The sequence below is a fragment of the Oryctolagus cuniculus genome, chromosome 4, assembly GCF_964237555.1.
Source record: "Oryctolagus cuniculus chromosome 4, mOryCun1.1, whole genome shotgun sequence".
NCBI lineage: Eukaryota > Metazoa > Chordata > Mammalia > Lagomorpha > Leporidae > Oryctolagus > Oryctolagus cuniculus.
This window is the reverse complement of record NC_091435.1, coordinates 146,948,277-146,972,873: the sequence shown is the minus strand read 5'-3', so window position 1 is coordinate 146,972,873 and position 24,597 is coordinate 146,948,277. Positions and strand designations below refer to the sequence as shown.

The following is a 24,597-nucleotide window of genomic DNA, read 5'->3' as shown; positions in this document are numbered from 1 at the left end:
AGCCAGCAAGTGTCTTGAGGGAGCAGCTAATCAGGAGTGGCCAGCTCACAGGCAGAAGCTGAGCTCTGGGGCAGCCTGGGTGCAGGCGTTCGCTTTCCAAGGCCCACGGTGCTCAGGGCAGGCTACAAGGGGGGAGGTGTAGAGTTAAGTCGGTCAGTTTGCACGACCTGCTGGAAGCACGCTTCTGTGCGCTGTACGTTCCCCCCAGGAACTGCCTGATCCTACCCCTGCTCATCTTCCTCCCTCCCTCCCTTCCGTATTTAAAAGAGAGACAGACTCTTCCATCTTCTAGTTCACTTCTCACATGTCTACAACAGCCAGAGCTGGGCCAGGCCGAAGCCAGGGGCCAGGAACTCCATCCTGGTCTCCCAGGTTGGGGGCAGAGACTCAAGGACTTGGGCCGTTATCTGTTGCTTCCCAGGCGCGGTAGCAGAGGGCTGGGACTCAGGCACTCGGGTAGGGGACGCCTGCATCACCGGCAGCAGCTCAACACTGTGTCACAGCACTGACTGCCCCCTGCCCCGGCCAGGTCCATTTTTAAACTGGGGCTGTTTTTTCTTAGGAATTTACAGAAGGTTTCTGTTTTTTTTTTTTTTTTTTTTTTAATACTATTGTATATATTACGGGCCTCTTTCTTTTGACTTTTATTTTGTAGAACTTTTACCTATTTTTATACTTCCACGTTCCTGAGCCTTGCAGCTCTAACAGCTCTTCCCTACCCCAGCGTTTTCACCTCACACCTTTCCACACCTTTTAAGTTTGGCCCTGGAAACCGTCTCTAATGTAGCATAAATTAGGTTTCTGTTCTTTCCCAAATGGAAAACCTATTGTCCCAATACAACTTTTTTTTTTAATTCTTTTTAAAAACACACATTCAATTTTGGAGATTTAAAAAAAGAATACAGACTGAGCTTTGCGTTTTCTGAAGCAAGGCCAGGCTAAAACTTAAGAACGTTAATTTGTTCTCTTTGCATTTTGGTTATCCAAATGGCTCAAAACATAGGGGCTTGGCACTTCCCAAGGCAGACAGGAGGTCTCTCTGCTGACCAGAGACCGAGGTTTCGCCTCTGGGGACCAAGCTGGGCCGGCCGTGGGGCCCCAGGTTCCCTACCAACTCAGCACTCCTCTTCCCCACGGTGTTTCTCCAGGGGGTCACTCCTGGGACTTAGCACACTCCTGTGCTCAGTAGGTTGGGTGGCCCGGCCAGCACGTGTCCCCTGACATCCTCCCTCCTCAGTCACCAGGTGTTGCCAACACAGCAGCCCCGCCCCTCGGAGGGAGAGGACTGGGACCGCGTGCCATCAGCATCGGGCTCCTCCCAGCCCGGCGGACCTCTCGGCGTCCAAGTCAGTCTTTCCCTGAAGCTCCCCTGCACCCCCAGCGCCAGGCAGCCATTCTCCTCTGACTCCTCTTCCAGGGAACTCTCTGGGGGGCATAACCACCAGCCCTTCTGTGAGCACGGTGCTGGGGACAGGGGCCGCGCTTGAGACTGAGGTGAGCGAGCCAAGGCCACGGGCAGCGATGCTGAGTGAGAGCAGGAAGACCCGGATGGGCGGAGGAGAAGCGCTGGTGCCCTTGGGTGGTGGCACGGTGACAGAGGGGCTCTGAGTCACCAGGGGAGGCACAGAGTAACTGGGATGGGCTGCTACCCCCGCCTCCCTCACTTCCTTTCCAGTCAGGGCGCTGTATGCACATTCCCCAGCCTTGACCTGCCCCACCACCACTCCCTAGCAAACCCAGTTTTTGTGCAGCGTGTGTGTGGGTGGGTGTGTATGTATGCACAACTGACTCTTGCCAAGATTAGATGAAAACACAGAAAATCACAACAATCGGGCTGTTTTTGACCTACAAGGCCAGCCTCTCCACATGGTTCAGCCCAATGGAGTAAACTACAGTAAAACCCTCCATGTCAGCGAGCGGAGCAAATGAACTAAGGGGTTGCCTGCTGTCTGCAGCTCCATACTTGCAATGTGCACATCGCATTTCCCTTGGAGGCTCTGCTCTGAGACAGCTGCTTTGCTGTGCTGTGCCCAAGGCGACAGAGGGCACGGTCACTTAGTAGTCAGCAAAGAGCCAGCTGAAATTCAGGCAGGGGCAAGCCCCGGGCTTCGGCATAACCTTGACTGAAGTTTTGTGGTCCACAGACCCTGCCTTGCTGTCCCTCACCCTGACCCCATGGCCAGCTAGGCTAGTTTGCAAGAGGCCAAAATGACAGAGGGACCAGTGGGACTGGGGATATAGGCAGCAGCTGCAGCGGGGGAATCTGGGAGGAGCAGGAGCCCCGGCCAGGGCACACGGCCAGCCTGGAGGCCAGCCCCAGCTTCTCTCCTGCTGTTCCTCCTGCACCTGCCTGCTTTTCTGTCACCCCAAAGAGGACATCTGCTGAGCTGGACGGAGTCACACTGTCCAGTGAGGAACTCACTTCCAAGCAAAGATCCCATTGATGCTGGGTCTCCTTTTAGCGCTTCCTGAAAGAGCAGCCAGTGAGGGGATCCAAACTTTGGAAAAGCAACAGAGCGCCCCCTGCTGGGTACTTTGTAGCATTGACATTACCGGGCCTTCTTGCACCCCAGTCTGAAAACAGACCTCAGGGCTTTAGCCTTGTATGAAAACCAGCGACACCATGACTCACCGTGGCGAAGTTGTGAGTCTTGTAATAGGCTAAGTTTATTTGTTTCATGACTCCTGGGTTCCTAATAAAAATTCTTTTACTTCTTTGTCTCAATTATAGAAACAAGGCAAACACTGAAAAGTTCTGGGTGTTCTGATAGCATTTTTTTCCCTCTTCAGGATGGGGTGGTCACAGAAGCTTTTACAGGGGAGGCAGCAGGGTCCAGGGAGAGGACACGTGCTCTGAGAAAAGACAGACTAGGTTGGGATGCATTTGCTGTTTGCATACGTCTTTTAACTGGGAATAAGTCATCTAAGCCACGGACTCCTGGGCAGTGACATCCACCTAAGAAGTGAAAGCGGGGCGGAAGCCCCTGTGTGTAAAGCGTCAGTCATGGCTGTCACTACTGCAGTGGGGCTGCTGAGATCCGTGAGTCCAGTTTCTAGGAGGAGCAGCTCCAGGGCACAGGAGCGTTTCTAGAGCCTGTGTCTGGCCTGCAGCGTTCCCCCTGGGTCACAGGACAGCACTCACCCTGTGCACTCAAGTCTGCAAGTGTGGACAATTCTACGTCCAGGAGAGAGCCCACGTGCCTCCAGCTCCTCGGCCGCGTCCACAGCCCAACCGTCTCTCACTGGAACCGACGCAAGGCTCTTCCAATTTGCTTTCCCCGCTTTGATCTTCCAGTGACTCATGGTAGGGAAACACGGGCGACAATCAAATCTGACAGGCACGTTCCCTATCCCCCCAGTTAAAGCCTCCCTGTGGTTTAGGACAACACCTTCAACAGCACCCCTCTACCCAGCAGCCTGGCTGCTGCTGCTGCTGCCAGTCCCACGCGCGGACTCCACGCAGCTCACTGTCCTTACTTCTCTTCTCCAACCTTCCCCTGCCACCCCCACCCACCCTGCAGGTGCCGGCCCACAAGTTCAAGGAGGTACAAGAAACATGACATTTCCTCCAAGGCTAACGGAATCTGTTTGGCCCCATTCCGCATGGCAGCAGAAGCGGAATCTGTGCTCACTGGGGCGTCCTTGGCCGTTCTTAGGGTCTCGAAAAGCATTCGGGATACTCACAAATGACCAGGAAAACGGGCCAAGATCTCTGGTCTTCAGTTCATCTTGGGCCACTGTGGCTATCTTCACTGGCAAGCCTTGAAGAAGGTGGCTCCAGGACTTGGACTTGGGGGTCACTGCTGAAGCTGGGCAACTCACTGTTGAGGTTCAGGCCTCCTCCTGGGCACCCAACAGCCCATGGGCCTCTATAGCCCATCTCCCTGGTACACAGCTTTCCCCTGCACCCAGGAGGTTCTGGCTTCCCCTTTCCCCCCACCTCGTCCCCCGCTTCCTGGACAGGAGGCTGGGTTGTTTCTGAGCGTGTCTGCTTCCTGCTGTGCAGAGAGAAACCCAAAGGACCTGGCCACTCTCATGCGGAGCGGGGAAACACTGATAAAACAAGGATCTTGGGTTCGCATGAGAAAAGCCACAAGGTCTCCGCCTGACTGTCCAACATAAAGCAGGTCCCCTCAGTCACGTGCCCCCATGCCCTCAGGAGATGCTCTTGGTACCCCTTCCCCAGCTACCGGGTAACGCAGGCACTCCGGCAACATCCGGGAGGTTCCGCTCTCCCTGACAGAGGGCGGGACTAAGCCAAGGGCTGACCATTCGCATGGGGACGAGGGCCGAGTAGCCCCTCGCCTCACCTTGGGAAGGCCCTTGGTGCGATGGCGATGCAGGGCTCCTGGGCCATCAGCCTGAGGCCAGCCCTCAGCTGAAGACACAGCTTCACCTGGCTTCTACCCTGCTCCAGCTGAACCCCCTCCAGGGATCCCGAGAGCACCCCCTCTGCCAGTGACCTGTGCCAGAAACTGTGCCTCGGCCTTTGCAGTCACATTCTCCAGGTCTCACCGCGTTGTAAGTCATGATGGAGCAACACGCATGCTCCGGCCTGGACTGCGGGCAGGAGCCACGGCCCGCGGGGCCGCCCAGCCTCCCTCTGCAGGCAAGCTCCTCCTCGGGGGTTCTGCTCCATGTGGTTGACGCAGGCCACCCACCAGCGGCCTGCACCTCTGCCCACATCCCGCAAGCCCCAGCAGACAGCATCTGCCTGGCCACCAGGTTGGGGACCTGGTTCTTGACATAATGAGCTATGGCTGCAGAGTACTGTGGTCCATACACTTGATCAATGAGGCCGCTCCTGGGGATGACAGGGCATCATAAACTAAGTAAACAAACGACACCGCTACAGGCGTCATGTTCTGACAGCTGAAACCCAGCGAACTCGCATGTGTTACTGGTCTACCAGTATTCCAGGGAGAGGCCAGGCTGCAGGACCCAGCGATGCTCGCAAAGTTCCTGCATCTGAACGCCTCAGACATCACAGACCAGAGAGGCTGCAGGGAAGACCTCATTCAGTGAGACGAGAGTGAAGATTTTCTAGATATCTCACTTTTCTGGAAGACTCTTCTCTCGCTATACAATTTTCTTCCTAAACACCGTGATTCCCTTCTCTACTCTCTTTGGTTCCAGAAGGGACTGGCGGCCTGGGATCTATATTCTGAAGAATGATTCCTAGTTAGGACCACAGCCCAGGGGGAAGAGGTGCCCTGGCTGTTTGGGTGCCTGGATAGTTGGTGTGTGTTTCTGGCTGACACCTTAAGATCACCTCATTCGTGCTGTGATGTACTGCTTCCTCCTAATGCCAGACAAACACCCAGGGAAGAAAGGATGCGCAGAGATAACTCCAAGAGGCAAATATACACGAGTGTGTTTTGCAAAGTGTTTACTGAAACAAGCGGTTAGCTAAATCCTGACGTGAGGGTGCTCCGGTTCCATGTGAAAGGGCTTAGGGAAATGAAGATATGCCATTATTATTAGATACGATTCGTGGTCCACCTAGCTGAAGGTTCTTCCCAGCAGCACCAAAGGAAGCTGTAGGGGAAGAGACACTTTTTAAATCTGTAAATTAATCCAAAATCTGCAAACGGCACGGGGGAGCTCTGGCGTCACAGTGCCCAGGGCACGAGAGATCTGTGTAGCCCTAACAGCTACAGACCAAGTGCCCTCAGAGCACCTCTGCAAGTGGGGAACCAGGAGTTCGGAGCGGTCCGAGGCCTGCTCCCTCCTTTCCTCTTCGGCATTTTCAATCACCCGCGTCACAGGAACTGTCTAAGTGGCTGGGAGTGTGGCGCTTTGACGGTGAAGCGAAGCCAGAAAGGTAAACGCTGAAGCAACCATGTTCAAACTCGGGTGAGCGACGGCAGAGCTCCAGGGGTACGGAGCCAGACCGTCTGCGCTCCCGAGACGTGCGCTGCCACAGGCCAGGCGGGCACGCGGCTCGGAGCGCTGGTTTCCCACCAGTCTGACTCAGGAGGTTAAGAGACGTTTCCTGTGTATGTATTCTCAAAACACCCGTGGTGAGAGAGGCGGGGCGTCAGTTCCCGACGGGGGGCACGTTCTCGTGCAGGTACTGCAGGGCCAGGTCTGTCCACTTCATTTCTTGTTCTTTGACAGACTCCGTGGTGCCGCCGTTGTCCTGCTCGGGTTCAGGCAGCTCGTTCTGCAAAGGCACAGTGCACACTCAGAGCAGGCACACCTTCCGCGGCGACTCCTTTAAAACCGTATACAGTTTTCACTTTGTTTGTGGGGGAGGGAAGGAGAGACAGAGACGGAGGGGGATATGGGGGAGGCGGGGGGAGATATCTTCCATCTGCTGGTTCACTCTCCATATGCTCACACCAACCAGGGCTGGGCTGGGCTGAGCCAGGAACTCAATGACCGCAAGTACTTGAGCCATCGGCCGCTGCTTCCCAGGGTGTGCAACAGCAGGAAGCCGGATCAGAAGTGGAGCTGGGTCTCGAAGCAGGCACTCCGCTATGAGATGCTGCATGCGAAACAGCAACTTTAACCTGCTGCAGCAAGTGCCCACCCTGCATTAACTTCTTAAACCCAAAGAGCACTGAGAAGTAAAAGCTACAGGAGCCTAGGCAAAGGCAACCCACTGTTACGTGTATTCCAAAGGTGTTAAGGGGAACAGATGTGGGGAAAACATCGGGAGCACGGCTCAGACCTGGCCCGCCTCTCTTCAGCAGGGCCCAGTGGGCACCGTGACTTGGGCAGGAGGGCTAGGGACACAGGCTTTGGCAGGCAACCAGGATCCACGCCACAACCCTGCATGTGCTGGGTTCCCTGGGCAGCGCAGCAAAGCCTCAGGTACCTGTGCCCTCCCTGGCCAACGGGAGAAAGCAGCGGCCCCGTCTCAGAGGATGGAAGAAGCACTGGACACCAGTGCTCAGCATCATGCGGGGCACCCAGAGCTCACACCTGCCCTTGTCCTTAGTGCTGAGGGACTCTGCCAGGAACCAACAGGAGGGGTTTTGGGGGAGAGTATGGTTTAAAATACCAGTTTTGCCGGCATGCTCCCTCCACACATGAAGTGTATCCAGGGGTATGCACTGCGGTGCAGGGAGCCGAGCTGCTTAGGGGTATCCCACACAGGAGAGCTAGGGACTGAGTCCCGCCTCCACGTCCAATCCCGTATCCTGCTAATGCACCTGGGAGCTGGCAGACGGTGCCAAGTAACTGGGAGAAGTGCATGGAGTTTCTGGCTTTGGCTTTGGCCTGGCCCAGGCCTGGATGTTGTAGTAAACCAGCAGATGGAAGATTTTTCCCTCTTTCTGTCTCCTCTGCCTTTCACATAAAAAATAAATAAATCTTAAACTATCCCCAAACTATTCTGCATCCAGCAGGCCTGTATTACAATGAAGAGGTGGGTGTATGTGTGTAGGGGTAGGGAGGTGTGGAGGAACTGAAAATCTAACAAAATGAGTAAGACCTCCCCCTAGTGGACGAGCAGAGCAACACAAAACACAGCCAACACCGAGTCACAACTCACCAGCAGGGAGCTTCCCACAAGGCTAAGTCCCTGCGCCACACTTTAGCAGAACCTGGGACTGTTTCCTAATATTTAAATCTAAATTTATCAGCACAGAAACTGCTCTGTATCAGAGTTCACTGATACTCATTTTTTTTTTTTTGCAATGATCTGAACTTACCCTTACGATTTCCTACTGGATTCCAACTTGCAATAAATATGTGAACAGAAAACACTTCAAAATTATGCCCCATAAATATTAATGTATAAATACACTGGCACTTGAATGAGTGTAAACGCATCTGAAGCACATTCATCTCGCTGTACAGATGTAAGATCAAGATTTAAATGCACAGATTGAAGAGGCCATTATTTCTGAAAAAGCAGTAACAGGAGCGCTCAACTTAGAAACACAGCCTGGTCCTCAAGCTGCTTAGAGATGACGATGAATGCAAAGGCCCTCGGCTAATACTGATTTGGAGGAGGCTGACTTTGCCTCGTTTCTCTGCACTGGTGGAGTGCTTTCTAGACGGCCCATGTGCCAGAGAAGCGCAGAAGTAACGCAGGGGTGGGCAGTGGGCGCAGACCCAGCTGGGGACGCCGACATCCTGTACAGGTGGGCCTGGGTTCAGGGCTGCCTCCTCCACTTCCCATCCAGCTGCCTGCGGATGTGGCCCTGCGAGGCGGGTGACCACGGCCTGGGTGCTTGGGTCCCTCCCACCCATGTGGGGGGCCAATTTGAGTTCCAGGCTTCCGCCAGCCCTGCTTGTTGTGGGCACTTGGAGAGTGAATCTGTCGCTGCCTTTTACACAAAGTAAACATAAACGTAAAAGAAAACAAAAATCCCACGGTGGTACCTGCAGCTACTCCTAACAAAACGAAGCGGCCACTTCCCCACCCTGTGTCTGGAATGGGCACGCCATGTCCTTCGGGCCACGTGATACAACCGTGAGCAAGCAGGCCAGATCCTGAGCCAGCAGGCTCCTCAGGCTGCCCTGGGTGCCCGAGACTGAGCTGAGCCATCTGGACTAGTCTGCTGGGTCAGGAGAGACCACGGCCACTCCACCGACAGCCTGCTGACGGCCGGACACGTGACACTGGCCTGGATCTCCCAAGCACATCCTGGAAGCCCACAGCCCTGGCCAGCTGAGCCACAAAGTCGTGAGGTGCCGGCTGCTGTCTGGAGCTACCAGGCTTCGACGTGCTTTGTTAGGCAGCAAGCGCTAACGTACACGGATGCCGCTTTAAGACAAGACCGGGGAAGGGCCTGGTCAGCAGCAAGACCAGGTCACCACCTGAAGCCAGCAGGGAAAGGCCGGTCTCCCCCACCACAGACGGTGCCATAAGCACCTCCGGGATCCGCAAGCCCACTCCACTTCCCTGGCCTTGTTAGGCCCTCCTGTCTCGCCGAGACGCCTGTGACGGCCTCCCCTTGGTGACCTGCGCTTTTCTCCACGTCACACCACCTCTAGCAATGCTGCTCAAGTGACTTTCCAAAAGCCGAATCTGAGCGTGGCCGTCTTCAGTCCTGAAGATCATCACTCCTGGATGTCCTAAGGAGAGGTCCAGGCGTGGTGTCCGAGAGGCCTTTCAACACCCAGTCTGGGCCCCGCTTCTCCGCCTGCTAACGTCGCACCACCTCCTACGTCTTTCACAACCCCAGGCCTTTAGCAGCCAGCCCTCGGCGGCAGTGCCCCTGTCAACCCCTGCCAACCTTGGAGTCCTCAGACGTCACGCTCTCCCTGAAGCCACTTCCTGGTCTACCAGGCGGGCAGGCTCCACACAGGTGTACGTGTGGCCTCTCCAGAGCCCTCGGGGGAGGGAGCTGTAGAATACGTTCCCATCCCCGTGGCACGCAGTAGGCTTGCAAGAAATGCTTGTCGCATGAACGAATGAAGGGACAAAGGCTTCCAGACGGGGTGTGGGGCTCCCCAGACGTGCCACGGAGCCGGTCTGTTAGCTAGCAGACTGCACACGCTCGTTCTCTGATCCCACCCCTTCCCTATGAAATGGGCCCGACATCGCCTCTCTTCCGGGGCCTCTCGCAGGGTCAGGGTGAAGGCTGCCTCCAGCCTCAGGCAAAGCATTTCGTAAACACTCGCTGTGATCATCCGTCTGCTCCACTTTTTGACCGATTCCTAAACCTGAACTAAGCGGCTCATTCATGGGACTACTACTACTTCTCACTTAAATCAAAATGCGGGTGAGCTGAACAGTCATTGTTTTGCAAACAGCAGGGAAACAACCTCTAACTCATATTTTCTGAATCGCTCTTCTCAGCATAGTCCCCAGGCCCTGGCCTCCTTGTCCTTGGTAGGCCTGATACACATTTACTTACCTGCGGGCTCAGCTTGTTACGTGCGGCTCAGCTAACACCTGACAGAAGCATTTTCTAGAACTGAGGGCAGAAAACAGTGCCCTCGAAGCCCGCTGGCCCAGTCACTATGAAGACAAGCCAGGCACCTTACGAGTATTTCCCAGGGAACGCAGGACAGGTGCGTGTTCTGGAAACGTCGGCAGCTGACAGGGCCGAGGGAAGCAGGGGCCCCGGTTAGCTTCCATGCGGCTGCTCCTGTCTGTCCGGCACACTTCATTGTCCGGTCTCCCTCCGGCTGTGCTGTGGCAGCCAGAACACGGCTCCGGAGGGTGGCGCCGCAGCCCTGGCAAGACCCCTGGCCGTGCTGGTTACCTCCGCTTTCTGAACCACACTGCTCTGTGGGGCTGAGACGCTCATACGCCCCCGCGGCTCCGACTTCTCTGCCCTCCTGGTACAGCCCCTGGACACCCTGCCTCCAGCCACGGTCCCGGGCCCCATCGCCACCTACCAGCGGTATCGCCACATCCTCGTAAGGCAGCTTGTCTTCCCGCCAAGCGTCGTCGATGAGATCCAAGATCCTTCCATCCCGCTGCACCTCACTGTCCATGTTCCCGTGGCTTTGATCTCGGCGGAGCCGGACGCCAAGGGGTTCCTTCTGAAACGGGACGGCAGGAAAGATGTGGACTTAGCACCAGCACTGCCCAGGCATTCCCGAGCCTCCCGTGAAGGCAGGAAGAGGTCCTCTTCCAGGCGGTCAAGTGACAACTTAAAAACCAGAGTTCCTGCGCCCGGTCAGCCGACAAACGCTGTGCAGTGAGCGCCTCTGGACAGACTCATCCATCCGTCTGCACCTGCCCCGATTCAAACCTCAGCACAGGAGCGCACTGCACGCGCTCAGCTCACACCTTAGGACGTGGCCAGGACAGGCCTGCCGCAAGGCCTCAGGCCAGGGACGGCGAGAGCGTCGGAAAGCTTGCTTCCTTCCTAAAACAGTGGCCCGGCCGAGCTCCGAGAGGGGCACCTCCAGGTGAGCAACTGGGGCATCCCAGGCTGCTCCCCCACTCTGAGACCAGGGTATCTCCATCCCGCCCCCCTCAGCGACCATGGTATCTCCCCACTCCCCCTTCTCAAGGACCATGGTATCTCCCCTCCCATCCCCTCTCCCCATGCTCTTCAGTGAGGATGGTGTCTCCCTGCCCCCTCTCAGGGACCATGGTATACCCCCCTCAGTAACCACGGTATCTCCCCCCCGCCCTTCAGTGACGATGGTGTCTCCCTCCCCCCTCTCAGGGACCATGGTATCTCCCCACTCCCAGCTGCACTCAGTGCACAGATGCCTCCTGCCAGCCTCATTGTCCCCTGAGCAGCTGCAACCTCATGCAGAGGCCTGGCTGGCAGGTTCCCTCATCGCTAGCGTTCCTCCACGTTAATCCCAACGGCCCGCACTCCACTGGACCAAAGGCGCCCTCAGGCCCTCCCGGCATCTGACACTGCGGAGGCGCACACAGAAAACCTCGGCGGGCGGCGGGATCCCACTCCATCCACGGGCCTCTGCTCTCCTAACAGCAAGACGGCTCCTAACCCCTGGACCGTAATTCTACCCGCGTCGGGGTGCGGAGAGGTTTCTAACCTCGGTGAACGGGCAGAACTGCGGCAAAGGCGCTCCTTCCGCTACCAGCAAGCCGCGTGGGGCCCCAAGGCTGGCCCAGGACCACGCGGCGACTCGTTGAAGGAGCCTGTCTTCAGGGCTCCTGAGGCTCAGGTGCAGTTATATGCGGTGCAGTCTGTCCCCTTTGCTGGTTTTCCCAGGCCCTCGCAGAGCCCCCTCCTATAAAAGCTTCCGGAGACCTCGGTCCTGACTCATCCAGACACAAGCGAGCTCAGCTCTGCGGCCCGCGGCTCGGGCACGCCTGTCTGGCTGCAGGTGCAAATCCTGCACCAGGATCCCCCAGCAGGTCTCTTCCACCTGTCCGCAAACACCGCCCGCCCAGTCCCACTCTCCCGCTCTGAAATCCTGCCCCTAGCGCCTCTGCATCAGACCTCGCCTTCCCCGCTGGCCTGCAGTCTGGCGACTTCAGGTGAACCCACTGCATGCAGGGAATGGTGTCCGGGCTAGGTTGCCCCCCGCCCCGGACCCGGACCCCAGACCCAGGACTCAGGATTAAATCACCACCTCTACAGCAAGGCTAGGCTCCGTTCTGCATGCCTCACGGGAACCCCGGCCCTGATCAACAAATTCCCGTCACACCACTCTCCGCACCGGCCAGAGGGCCACCGCTGACCAGTGTGCCAACCAGCCCTACTTGTCCTGGGGGCGCCGTGCCTGGCGCCAACAAGGGAGACAGACAGTGCGTGCCTTCCCTGCGACAGGGGCACGTCTTGTCCATCTCTGTCTCCCAAAGCTTTGTGACTAAGCATTTACACGATCAAAGACAAAACACCACCCCAGCTTTTCTGTGGCGCTACAAATGACCCTCGCAGGCCACCGTACCGGGAAGGCCAACCCACAACCACGGCTTCCGGCCCGAGGCGGGCGCTACCAACTGGGGAAACCAGGAGGGGGAGGTCTGGGGCCGCCACGTCAGGGCCTTCCAGCCCGCCACACTCCAAGGGTGAGGTGAAGGCATCGGCCGCGGCCGCTGCACTCGACCCCGTCACACCAAGACCCGCGCCACGAACGCAGGAAACTCTTACCAGCACCCGGCCCAAAGCAGCAGCGCTTCCTCCCGGCCACACCCCGGCACCACGTGACCCGTTCGCCCGTCTCCCAGATCCCCGGATGTGGGTGAGCCCATTTATGCGCGCGGAGGGGCGGTCCGGGTTGGGGGGGGGGTGAGGCGGCAGTGGGCGGAACGAACGTGTCGGCGGCAGAGGGAGGACGTAAGATCGGCGGCGCCGCGCGTGCGCGGGCCCGTCCCGAGGTAACGACGGGAAGGCCACGGGCGCGCTCGCGGCGGCCGCTGGGTAACCGCCAGTGGGGACCTAGGCCCCTGCGAGGGGCGGGCGTGTCCTGGTCCGGAGGCCCTGGCCAACCTGGTGCCCCCAGCCGCGCGGCCGCATGGCCCGGGACTGGCTTCTGCAGCAGCCCGCCGGCCACCAGGGGCGCCCCTCGGCCTGCCCGCCCACGCCTTGTGGCCCCGCGAAGGCGGCCGTGGCCCAGTCCGCGGTGGCGTGCGGCCCTGCGGGGAGGTCAGCCGTGGCCCGCAGGCCGGCCGGAGGGGGGTCGCGGGCTCGGGCGCCGCTGCGTGGAGTGCTCCCTGCGCGGGGAGGCTGCAGGGTGGCGTCGGCGGGGTTGGAGGAGGCAGGCCGCCCTCGACGTTCATATTCACATAGAAGGAAATGGCTTGGAGCGGTTGCTCAGTAACGCCCTACACGACCAGGCTCCTGGGGCTGGATCTGCGGTGCCCTGGCGGCCCTGGGACAGTGGCGGAAGCTCCTGTTCGTTTAGGGCTGCACGAAGCAGCTTCCCCCGAGCCCAGGGTCGGACCCCCGATGTCGGCTTCAGACGCCCCGCGTTTGCACAGTTTTGCTCCCCGTGTAGTTTGAGTTTACGAAGAGGAAACCAGGAGCGACACGGGCTGCATACTGAATCTTTAACGGATGTAGCTTGGTGATCGAGTCTGTGTTCGCTTGCTCGGAAGGCGGTGCCCTTGGTTTTCCTGCTGAGCTCCTTGCTAGTTAGCAAGGCCCTGAAACTGGAATGGGCTAGAGATGTGTAACCACCTAGACACTGCCCTCTGCAGCCCGTGCGAGTCAAGTTCATAAACTCGCTTCTAAGGGTTGTTTAGGTCGATTAGTCCCCGCGCTCCTCTGTGTGGGCCACTCTCACGGCTACCTTCCTGCTCCGCACGCACGCTGTCGGCTTGCAAAAAGCAACATGGACCTCAAAGTTGCAGGCATTGAATTTCTGGTTTATGTTAGCCCTCCCCTCCGCCCCCAAGAGCTAGGTTGGTTTCTGCAGTTGCACAAAGCCACAGAACTCTCACACCTGTGGAGATCAGAATTCCCTACTGTGGGCCTCCGCGGGGCTCGGGTTTCTTCAGCTGCCCCATCCCTGTGTGTAGTTGATCCCAGGTCTCACCCCGAGATCTCCCTGTGTGCTTGACTGATAGACCTTTTAAATCCTACCTGCAAACGGCTCTCTGGCCTCTTTCTGCTGTTCTACACTGACCTGTTTGCCTCCCGAGGTGTGCTTGGGTCCCCTGGAATTGCACCTCCGCCTAGCCAGCTGCAGCGGGTACGCTGATTAACATGGCAGAGCACACAGTCCAGTTCTGCATTGCATAGTGCTTGGTACAGCTGCAGCTCCTCCCGTGGTTACTGTTTGAACAGTGCAGCTGTAAAATTGTTACATAATTGCAGAAGGTTCTTTTGAACAGCGGTAGAATCTACCTTTTTTTTTGGTGGGGGAGGAGGAAGATTCCATAGGTGATACATTGTACTTCCTATCGCATTCGTTTGCATTATCAGCGAGGAAGGAGTGTCTGAGTTTTGTGACAGACTAAGCCAAGTCTAGTGAGGGTTGAGATGTCAGCCTAATCCGCTCATCGCGAAGTTCCCCCTGGAGCCTCTCTCTCTAATGGTGAAAGCCTTTCATGGATTTAGATCGCCTGCAGCCATTATCGAAGTTTCTGCTTGCAAAGTGGCAGTTTTTCGAAATCTTGCCATTCCTTCAACATGTATTAGCTGGGAGTCTTGTGAGAAAGAACTTGCCCTCGTCAGCCATTTGACTACCCTGAAATAGAGTTTGTACAGGAAAGTCAAGAAAAACTGCTTAATTCTTTCCCTCTATTTTCAGAATACAGTAATGAGTTCGTGGCCTAGCAACCTCCGAAGGTAACCATGAGGGTTTTTGCCTTTTAAAGAAGTGCTGGTCATGCACCTGATAGACTGTAATATAGTTAAGCTGTTTCAGCATATTGTAACCATTATTTTTTAAGTTGGTATCATTTCATCCAACCAGTAGTTGTGATAATTTCCTAGCTTTCTGGTAAAACGTCTTCCTGGCTCTCGTATCTGTTTCTGGTCTCCACCGAGCCTTCGTTCTCATGGGTGGGAGGTGGCATTCAGAGACCCCAGGCTGGGTGGGAGAGGTTTTCTTGTACTTAGTTGGGCATGGGTTCAGTTAGGACTTAGAGTTTTTTGAAAGAAATATACAGGCCTCACATTCTTTGACTGCTCTTTTTCTTGTCATATATTATATATAACGGTTTCCAATTACTAGTACCATTCTCATATTAAGAATAGGATTCCTGAATGGTGCTTACGGTTTCTTCCGCCGTTAGTGATATACAAAGTAAAATTACTGCCTATGAGTCCGTTTTGTCCTGTGGCATCCACTCAGTAGATGAGTTTTTTCGTTTGTTTTGAGACTTGTGACACTGCAGGACACTAGTGTAGCCTTATACAACAAGTAACTATACACAGTCCAGGGCAGCCGAGTGTCCTGTCCCCCCCTCTTGTTCATCACCCCTCCTTGCAGGCTTTGGCTTTACTAATGTTGAGTTTGCCCTTCTGTAAAGAAAGTACCACATGCAAACCCAGACGTGGGCACCTTCCTTTCTTAGAAGGCCTTTCATGGACATATTTTTGTATAATTTTTGCACCTACTTTTTTGTGTCCATTTTCTTTCTGCCTAATACAGCGATCCCCTGTAGATTCCTCCATAGCACATGTAGTGGTTCTGTTTTACAGTTTCAGAATGTTGCACTGGGGATGAAGCTCCCTGAGTAGGTTGATGAGCTTTTGTGGTGTTTCCTACTATGGCACTGGGGTGCCGCCCTTGTTCCTGTTGCTTGGTCATTTTGTTACTGTATCTTTAGGCTAGCTTCCTGGAAGTAGTGTTGTTGGGTCAGTTAGGTAGCCGTCCTAGGCTGTGTCCTGGAGGAGCTGTACCCAGGGCCTGTGTCCCCAAGGCTTTGTCATCAGAGTTGTTGTCAGACTTGACCTTGGAGTTTGCTTGTGGAGGAAGAAGGTAACCAAGTTTGTTTGTCTTAGGATGAGGCTGAGCACCTTTCCTGTGCTGAAGGTCACTTGCGTTTCTTTTGTAAAGTGCTGCCCATTTTTCTTTGGGTTATCTCCTCATAAATTTTCATAAGCGCTTTTTGTCGTTGAGTGATTAACCCATTGTGGCACAGCTCTCAGATCTGGCCGTCAGTTGTCTTAATTTTGCTCTGCATGTTTTTCTTCCTCGTAAAAGTTTACTCACATTTTGCAGTCTTTCCTGTTCTTTCTGGATTTTGAGTCATAGTGTGGAAAGGTTTTTGAAAACTTCGTTTTTATTTTGAAAGATTTCTCGAAGACGTCATCTGCTGATTCCCCCCTCTGTTTCAGCAGAGCCTTTCTGGGAAGTGGTAGAAAATTCTGCTCATTGGTACAGCCGCCGTTTGTCAGCTGTTGTCCCCAGTGTTGGCAAGGCAGGTGGAGAGGGACAGAGCACTTCTGCCCTCCTCTGAACTGGACTTGAGGGTGAGGCACATTCACGCTCTTAGGAGTGCACAGGTGTTCAGCGTTTTAGACCAGGCTATTAACGTTGAAGATCTGCCTACTGCCGTACATCTGCTTGCATCTTTTTTTCCATAAGATATAAAGTGTGTTTTCCCTGCTCCCCAGACTTGGTGAAAAAAACTCGAATTTCCTTTAACCATCCAATTCCAGATTTCACTGATTTAAAACAGCCTTCGCTCCAAAGGAGAGTAGCCATCAGTCAGTCTTGTTTGTTGATGAGTAAGATAGTACCAAATGTAGAGAGAGCTACAGGTTTCCATTCAGCCACAGTAGCAGTTCGTGCCAGTGGCAGATTAGCAAACAGTATTTAATATTATGAACTGCACACAGTGACTCATCGCACAGCACAGGCGAAGAAGAAATCAAGGTGACTGAGTGCATAGATGGGATTGCAGGTCAGATTAGTCAGGAGAAAACCCGTGACGTAGTCGTGAGCAGCTGAGATGACCAGCGTCCACAGGAGAGCGAGGCTTTGCCCTCCCTGACCCTTACCAGTGAGGACGGGGCCTGTGTGGTGGCTGCCCATGCACACACACACAGCAAAGGAGCACAGCACCGCAGTGAGTTTATTTTCCACAGAGGTGTTGCTGGTTCCTCCCTCCCACCCCCATTTTCTTAAACAGGGATCTCTTTGTCTTGGTCTTGGACCGTTACTTTTGTTTGTGAATGGCAATTTTCCTTACCTGGACTGTTTCATTGTTGCGCTGCTGCCGCCTGGTGGCCGTGGTGGTGATGTCACAATTCCGTTTAGCTCTGCTTTTTGCCAAGAAGCGGTATTAAAGGAGTCGCTGATGTATTTGGAGCTCGGGAATACTGTAAAAACACAAAGATCACACACTGGTTGTGACCTGAGAGTCACGCGGCCTGTTCTGACCCCCAGGGCCATGGTTTGTAGTGTGCTGTGGTCAGGTTGTTCAGCCCTTCAGCCTTCAGCTTTCTCAGTGAGTGTCTTTATGAACGTTGTGAAGCTTGAACTAGGGAGTGTGCGAGGCGGAGCAGCTCAGCGCTCAGTGACATAGCCTCTGTTATAAATACTGTTAGTTACAGAATGCCTTCCAGAAAACATTAATGTATTATGTATTACCAAGTACATGAATGTTTAAGACTAATATGACCTAGAGAAGTGTGATTTTACTAGTGATACAATTGAATGACCACAGCAGCGGTCATTCATAGCACTTTGCTACCTGCGGTTGTCAAGTGATGCTACTGACAATGGCAGTGGACATTCATTGGCCTTTGGGACTTCATGCAAAAGCTGGGAGAAACCTTGGAGATTATTGCTTAGGCCTCTAAGTTCATAGATGCAAACACTGAGGCACAAGGGCACTCAAAGCTGGGTAGTTGCAAAAGAGGACCACGCCAGGTCTCCAGATAGAGTGGACCCCGTCTGTCTTCCCAGCTCTCCTGCAAGTGGCCCCAAGAAGGAGTTACGCTGTACTTGGACTCTTGTTTGGAGGAAGGCAGAACAGGTCATGGGCCTTTTCTCTTCAGGTTTCTCTTTGTGTGACGTTGGTGTAGGCTGTGCTTGTTTAATCCTCCTTCCTGGTGTTAGGTGAGCTGCAGTGGCTGCACTGTCCCGGGTTTTCATCAGGGACACCTCGGGCATTCATGTATCACTGTACACTTACCACACTGGGGAACAGTTTTGCTTAATTTTTTTTCTGTCTTATACTGGCCTATTAATTCCTTGAAAAGAACTGTGTCTTTCATTATATAGAGTGGTTAGTACAACACTGAACTGTTTTGAATAAAGGAAGTATATTTTTTACATGAGGCAGAACTTCTCTGCCTTCTAAAAGCTGTAATTCAGAGTTGGGGCTTTGAAGTCCCCAGGAAAAAGAGCAGTTTTCCTGATGACTTGTGGCTTGAGGTGACCAGCATTCTGAAGGTTTGTGGTGAGAACCAGCACATACCACAGGCTGGCGCTTCTGAACTGAAGGGGCTTTCCCTCATACCCACTCTCCATTCTCCATGCTGTGTCTCCCCTTTCATGGCAGTGGGAAAGGTCTTTCATCTGCTGGTTCGCTCCCCAAATGGCTGCAATGGCTGGAGCTGTGCGGATCTGAAGCCAGGAGCCAAGAATTTCCGAGTCTCCCATGCGGTCGCAGGGGCCCAAGGACTCGGGCCATCTTCTACTGTTTTCCCAGACCATAGTAGGGAGCTGGATCAGAAGAGGAGCAGCTGAGACTCCACCTGGTGCCCATATGGGATGCTGGCGCCGCAGGCGGAGGATTAACCTACACTCCACAGCACCAGCCCCTCTAATATCTTTAACAAAGGAAAAAACAAAACAAAACAAAACAAAACAGAGAAAAAGTTACACTTTCCCTCTACCTGTGTGAGCCCAGCTTCTCCCTTTCCCTTGTAAGGCGGTTTGTTTCAGTGTCGCTGCTAGAGTGATTTCCCACCCTCAGAAAACTGGGCGTAGGACACTGGGGTAATGGATCCATCCTGTGCGGACCAGCAGTTTGGAGAATTTAAATTTAAAGGTTTTTCTTTTAGTTGGTCCTACTTTTTTTTTTTTTTTTCCATTTTTTGGTATCCTATTTCTTTAAGATTTTGTAATTCTCATTGTAGAGATCTTTAACGTCCTTGGTTAAGTTTATTCCAAGGCATTTGATTGTTTTTGTGGCTATTGTGAATGGGATTGATCTTAGCAGTTCTTTCTCAGCCGTGGCATTGCCTGTATATACAAAGGCTGTTGATTTTTGTGCATTGATTTTATATCCTGCTACTTTGCCAAACTCTTCTATGAGTTCCAGTAGTCTCTTAGTAGAGTTCTTTGGATCCCCTAATAAAGAATCATATCATCTGCAAAGAGGGATAGTTTGACTTCTTCCTTCCCAATTTGTATCCCTTTAATTTCTTTTTCTTGCCTAATAGCTCTGGCTAAAACTTCCAGAACTATATTGAATAGCAGTGGTGAGAGTGGGCATCCCTGTCTGGTACCAGATCTCAGTGGAAATGCTTCCAACTTTTCCCCCTTTCAATGCCTGTGGGTTTTTCATAAATTGCTTTGATTGTATTGAGGAATGTTCCTTCCATACCCAGTTTGCTTAGGGTTTTCATCATGAAAGTGTGTTGTATTTTATCAAATGCTTTCTCTGCGTCTATTGAGATAATCATATGGTTTTTCTTCTGCAGTCTGTTAATGTGGTGTATCACATTGATTGATTTGCAAACATTGCACCATCCCTGCATGCCAGGGATACATCCCACTTGGTCTGGGTGGATGATCTTTCTGATGTGTTGTTGCATTCTATTGACCAGAATTTTATTGAGGATTTTAGTTGGTCCTAATATTTTTAAGTGGGATCCTTTGCTTCTACAGTCGTATTAAGAAGTGTTATATTTTTTTCCTAGTTATTTTTATGCGTTTTTTTTCACAGTCCTAAGTTGTAAGTTGGAATGTGAGAACTTAAAAATGAATTTTCTCATGATATTTTTTTCCTTTCCTAGTGGCCAAAGCAAAGGAGATTTGGTGATGGAGGCTTTGTTGGAAGGAATGCAAAATCGGGGGCATGGTGGGTAAGTTTGCTTTTGACCTTTGGCTTCTCACTGCCGTTTAGAAGGCGTAGCCAAGCTACGTTCTGGCCTTACTGGTCTTTGCTGGTAAAAGCAGAGGTGTTGAGCAGCCGCCAAGTTGATCTCTGGCACGTTGTGGATGGCGTCTCTGCGCTGCCTGCCTCACCCCAGCAGTGTAAAGCTGGACGCTTTTTCTTTAAAGGTTTGTTTGTTTATTTTTTAAGATTTATTGATTTATTTATTTGAATGGCAATGTTACTAAGAGAGAAAAGGATCTTCCATCCGCTGATTGACCCCCAGGGCTGGGCCAGGCCCAAGCCAGGAGCCAGGAGCTGCATCCAGGTCTCCCATGTGGGTGGCAGAGCCCAAACACTTGGGCCATCCTCCACTGCTTTTCCCAGGCCCTTAGCAGGGAGCTAGATCAGAATTGGAGCAGCCAGGACTCAAAGTGCCACCCACATGGGGTGCTGGCATCACAGGTGGCAGCTTAACCTGCTGAGCCACAACCCCAGCGCCAAGCTGGATCCTTTCATTCCACTTGGAGTTTTCGACGTGAAAAAGCAAAAGGGCAGAGGTTTTGTGATACTGAGAACAAGTGATTTTTTTTTTAAAGATTTATTTATTTATTTGAGAGAGTGAGAGAGAGAGAGAGAGAGGTGTCTTCCGTCAGCTGGTTCACTCCCCAATTGGCTGCACTGGCCAGAGTTGTGCTGATCTGAAGCCAGGGGCCAGGAGCTTCTTCCTGGTCTCCCATGTGGGTGCAGGGGCTCAAGGACTTGGGCCATCCTCCACTGCTTTCCCAGGCCATAGCAGAGAGCTGGATTGGAAGTGGAGCAACTGGGACTTGAACCTGCGCCCATAGGGGATGCTGGCACTGCAGAGGGCGGCTTTACCTGCTACACCACAGCGCCGGCCCCTGAACAAGTGCTTTTTAAAAGAAGTATGCAGGGCTTAGTAGTTAGAGCTTTCTAGCTATTCCTGGAAGCATCTTGAGTCTACTACATCTGTGTCCACCTCTGTTTCCATCTCTGCAACATCTGGTTCTTCCAAGAGCGTGAGTAAGTTTACAATCCTAAGGTAAGGTGCAGTAGGTTTCTAAGAGTAAGGTGGGAATAAAGCTGGCCCATGGAGAGTTTTCTTACAATAGCTCTCAAACTGTCTTATCATTTTCCTGTATGACAGCTGGCTTGCTTCCAAGGCTTTTTATCACAGCCAGGTGAGAACATGATGTTAAGGCTTGCCTCTGTTCTAAAAGCTTCCCTAAAATGTTACAGAAGGGGTCGTTGTAAGTTATGGGAGTCTCACTCCATCAGCCACAGTCTTGTGCTTGACTGAACAGCTTGGCTTTGGGTTGCCTGTTAGAGACAAATGAAGTGTCTATGGAGTAAATAGTCATCGGAACATGGGCCAAAGCCAGAGCCCGGATGTGCTGTTTGCTTCTGGTCACTGGTTGGTTGGAGTTGTTCCACTTCAGGTAACTTTATCTTGGCAGCATTTTTACATGTGAAAAATGAGAAACCATTTGGACGTATGTTCTGGGTTATAAGTTGCCTTGTCTTACTTAGGGGGTTTTTGACATCGTGTGAAGCAGAACTACAAGAGCTCATGAAACAGATCGACATCATGGTGGCTCATAAAAAATCAGAGTGGGAAGGGCAGACTCACGCTCTGGAAACTTGCTTGGACATCCGTGAGCAGGAGCTCAAGACTCTCAGGGGCCAGTTGGAAATGAAACACAAGGAGGTAAAGCTGTTGGTTTTCTCTCCCTTTTGATATTTTGACCTTGCTTCTATATTAAACATGTTTCTTAAATATGTGTTGAAGAAAGCACTGTGTACTAAGTTAGTTTATTGCTTTTAATTGAAATTCTGATGGTTTATTTTAGAAGAAAATTCCAAAGTGAAAATGTATGAGACCATAAATACCTATTTCAAAGAGTATGTGAAAGGGCATCACGTGCTCTCTGTGTGACCTGCGTGTGTTACATGTCCTTATTCCCATTCACTGGATCTAATGGAAGTTGTTTTTGGCCTGGTTGCACGGCTGGTATAAAAAAACTTAAGCTCCGAATGCAACAATTTGCTTCTTTTGCTTATATTTAAAACAACACTAGAAAGACTTTAATTTTTTTTCCTTGTTGAAAAGTAGGGAAAAAGAAAGAAAAGAAAAGGAACTTTTGATATTGGTAATTTTGGGGAAAAGTTTAATACTATTTTCTGATTTGTTTCTCATCATTTATCTGTACAATAGCAAGATGTACAAAAGCAGGAAGCAGTTACAAGTGCAAGAGATGCCTCTAAATTTCTTGCATGAATGTGCATCTCAGAAGGATTGAAGAGTTGTAGGGAAACATGGGTCCCAAGCTGTGGATTTTCCTGCTGGTGGGATCACTGCTCTTTAGGGCTGTTATCCTCTTATTCAGGAATGTTTCCATAAGCGGTACACATTGAGAGTGTGATTGGTTGGTGACACTTACCAAAAGTAATTTAGAAATGCTTTATATAGAGGCCTGTGCTGTGATGTAGCAGATAAAGCCACCACCTGCACTACTGGCATCCCATTTGGGCGCCGGTTCAGGTCCTGACTGCTCCACTTCTGATCCAGCTCCCTGCTAATGTGCCTGGGAAAGCAGTAGAGGATGGCCCCTGCACCTACGTGGGAGACCGGAAGAAGCTCCTGACTCCTGGTTTTGGACTGGCCCACCTCCAGCTTTTGTGGCTATTTGGGAAGTGAGCCAGCTGATGGAAGATTGATCTCTCTCCCTCTCTCTCCACCTCTGCCTTTGCCTCTCTGTAACTCTGCCTTTCAAATAAATAAATATATCTTTAAAAATTGTTTTATATAGCAAGGAAAGGGTGGAGTCAATAAAACTCCTTTTGTGCTTGCCAAGAGACTTTTAATGGTTTACAATTTGCACTTTGAGTTAAAGCAGTACACAATAATATTGGCCATATCAAATTCAGTTTTATGCCAATGCCATTTACTAAACGGAATTTATATTAAAATTTAGCTGAATCTTTGTATTTTAAATTACATCTTACACAAAGATATAGAGGATGGATTTTTCTTTTTTAAGATTTATTTTTATTTATTTAAAAGGCAGAGTTAGAGAGGTAGAAACACAGAGTTTCTATCTACTAGTTCACTCCTCAAATGGCTGCAACAGCTGAAGCTGGGCCTATCAGAAGCCAGGAGCCAGTAGATTCATCCAGGTCTCTACGTGGGTGCGGGGGCGCAAGCACTTGGGCCATCTTCCTCTGGTTTCCCAGGTGCATTAGCAGGGAACTAGATCAGAAGTGGAACAACTGGAACTCTAACTGGTGACCATGTGAGATGCTGCCATTGCAGATGGCAGCTTAACCCGCTGTGCCACAGCGCCGGCCCAGGCATTTTGGATCTTTAAAAATCATGATTTAGTGGGTGTCCATACTCCATTTCTGGTAGGCTACATAGTTGCCACTTGGCTTACTTCTCTAAGAACAAAACCAAAGTAGAGTTGTTTAGTAAGTTAAAGTTTTAGTGGTTTTGTTTAGAAACAAATACTATAAATACCATAGATAAACATTAAACGAATTCCTGTGTTTGTGATTCTGAGAATATTTAATCACTCTGAAGCCAAGTTTGAACTTTTTCTTGTGCCTTAGTTTTGATGTCAGGGGCATTGTTGCTGTGACCAATACTGTGAAGGGAAGTTAAGGGATGGGGTAGGTACATTCAGTGGTAAGGATTTGAAGATTACAAGTTTGGCCTAGGGTCAAATAAGAAATCTAGAATTGTGGCTGTCTGGTCAATTTGCTGCCTCATTGATCAGGCTGCTGAAAATTGGTTAAGCTTCTAGAAGTAATGTATTTTTACAAAACATTAGTAATGGGAATCTATTCCATAGAGTTTGTGAAATTGTGTTGCACTTTGCTTTCAGATGTGACTTATAACATGTTCGTGATCTAATGTGAGGAGTGCATGATATAAGAACTAGAAAATATGGCTTTCTGTTTTTCTGTTTTTTCACTTTTACTTGTTTCAAAGGTATAGGCCTAGAGACAGTTCTATGGTTTGAACCAATAGGAACCCAAGACAGGTTCCCCAGTCAGGTGAAAAGCTGTTGTTAGAATGTAAGTTCATGCATTGGGTTCTTCCCTGAGAAGGTGTTGCTGTGGAAGAATGTCAGTTGCTCTCCACAGAAAACCCGATGACGCAGTTGATTTACATTCTGTCCGAGCTCCTGGCTTCCTGCTGGGCTGCTGTTTGTGCGCAGCCCCAGCCTACCTGCAGATCCTACATGGAGGAGCACAGGTAGAAGCTGCTGGTTTTGTGAGTTAACGCTTTGTTGTGTTTTCTGATTGTGATGTTGGGATTGAGTTGGTTTTAATGGACATTTCTGCTGCTGTAGTCTTTAACTCCCAATAGTGCAGGTTAACCTTACCAAGCGAGTAAGGAATTTGGAGTCTTGGCTGTGCCTCTTTTTCAGCTAAATGGCCTTAGATGAGAAACTTAACCTCTGAGCCTGTTTCATGATGTGTGAAATTTGGATGTAATTCATCTGTTCCAATGTTGTTGTGGAGATTGAATTATTGTATAAGAAACCACTTTAGAAAACTGTAAATTATATTTAAAACGATCAGTTATTTCAGTTCATTTTCCCTGTCATCCGTTTAATGGCTTCAGACCCTCAGTGGCTGTTTCTCTACCTGAAGTCACTCCTTCACCCTCAGGATATTGCCTCTTTTTCTCCAGGAAGTTTGAGTGGTGAGTGCCCATTACGAAG

The 24,597-nt window shown here is 51.7% G+C and overlaps 2 protein-coding genes across 32 annotated transcripts in view; one reads left to right on the top strand and one right to left on the bottom strand.

Annotated features, from left to right (window-relative positions):
• Positions 1 to 5,372: 5,372 nt before the first annotated feature.
• Positions 5,373 to 12,696, bottom strand: ANAPC13 (anaphase promoting complex subunit 13). Of its 3 annotated transcripts, none has more exons than XM_008266210.4 (3): positions 12,492 to 12,696; positions 10,306 to 10,452; positions 5,373 to 6,166 (listed from the first exon to the last, which is right to left on the bottom strand). In XM_008266210.4, exons 2-3 carry the CDS (start codon positions 10,402 to 10,404, stop codon positions 6,041 to 6,043), a joined length of 225 nt encoding a protein of 74 aa, XP_008264432.1. In that variant the 5' UTR covers positions 10,405 to 10,452; positions 12,492 to 12,696; the 3' UTR covers positions 5,373 to 6,040. The 3 variants fall into 3 exon arrangements, with proteins under 3 accessions (XP_008264432.1, XP_002716344.1, XP_069928905.1); XM_002716298.5 differs by lacking the exon at positions 12,492 to 12,696 and adding an exon at positions 11,428 to 12,312; XM_070072804.1 differs by lacking the exon at positions 12,492 to 12,696 and adding an exon at positions 11,971 to 12,225.
• CEP63 (centrosomal protein 63) overlaps positions 12,451 to 24,597 on the top strand; it is a 47,767-nt gene continuing 35,620 nt past the window's right edge. For 9 of the 29 annotated variants that reach the window (XR_011388198.1, XR_007908721.2, XM_070072796.1 and 6 more), the window contains exons 1-3: positions 12,742 to 12,986; positions 19,767 to 19,835; positions 21,398 to 21,575. Coding sequence is in view for 26 of the 29 variants with exons in the window: in XM_070072796.1 (XP_069928897.1) it covers positions 12,856 to 12,986; positions 19,767 to 19,835; positions 21,398 to 21,575 (378 nt within the window). In the remaining 3 variants the exon portion in view is untranslated. Of the gene's footprint in view, positions 12,987 to 14,012; positions 14,035 to 14,595; positions 14,634 to 17,187; positions 17,246 to 19,766; positions 19,836 to 21,397; positions 21,576 to 24,597 lie in introns of those variants that run through there. The other 20 variants (XM_070072801.1, XM_070072790.1, XM_051818615.2 and 17 more) reach the window with 8 other exon arrangements.

What these genes read in the sequence shown, in the direction of transcription:
- ANAPC13 (XM_008266210.4), bottom strand. Translation starts at nt 10,404, where the DNA reads ATGGACAGTGAGGTGCAGCGGGATGGAAGGATCTTGGATCTCATCGAC. An exon ending in AGGATGTGGCGATACCGCTG is followed by an intron (nt 6,167 to 10,305) that starts GTAGGTGGCGAT and finishes GTGCCTTTGCAG; the next exon opens with AACGAGCTGCCTGAACCCGA.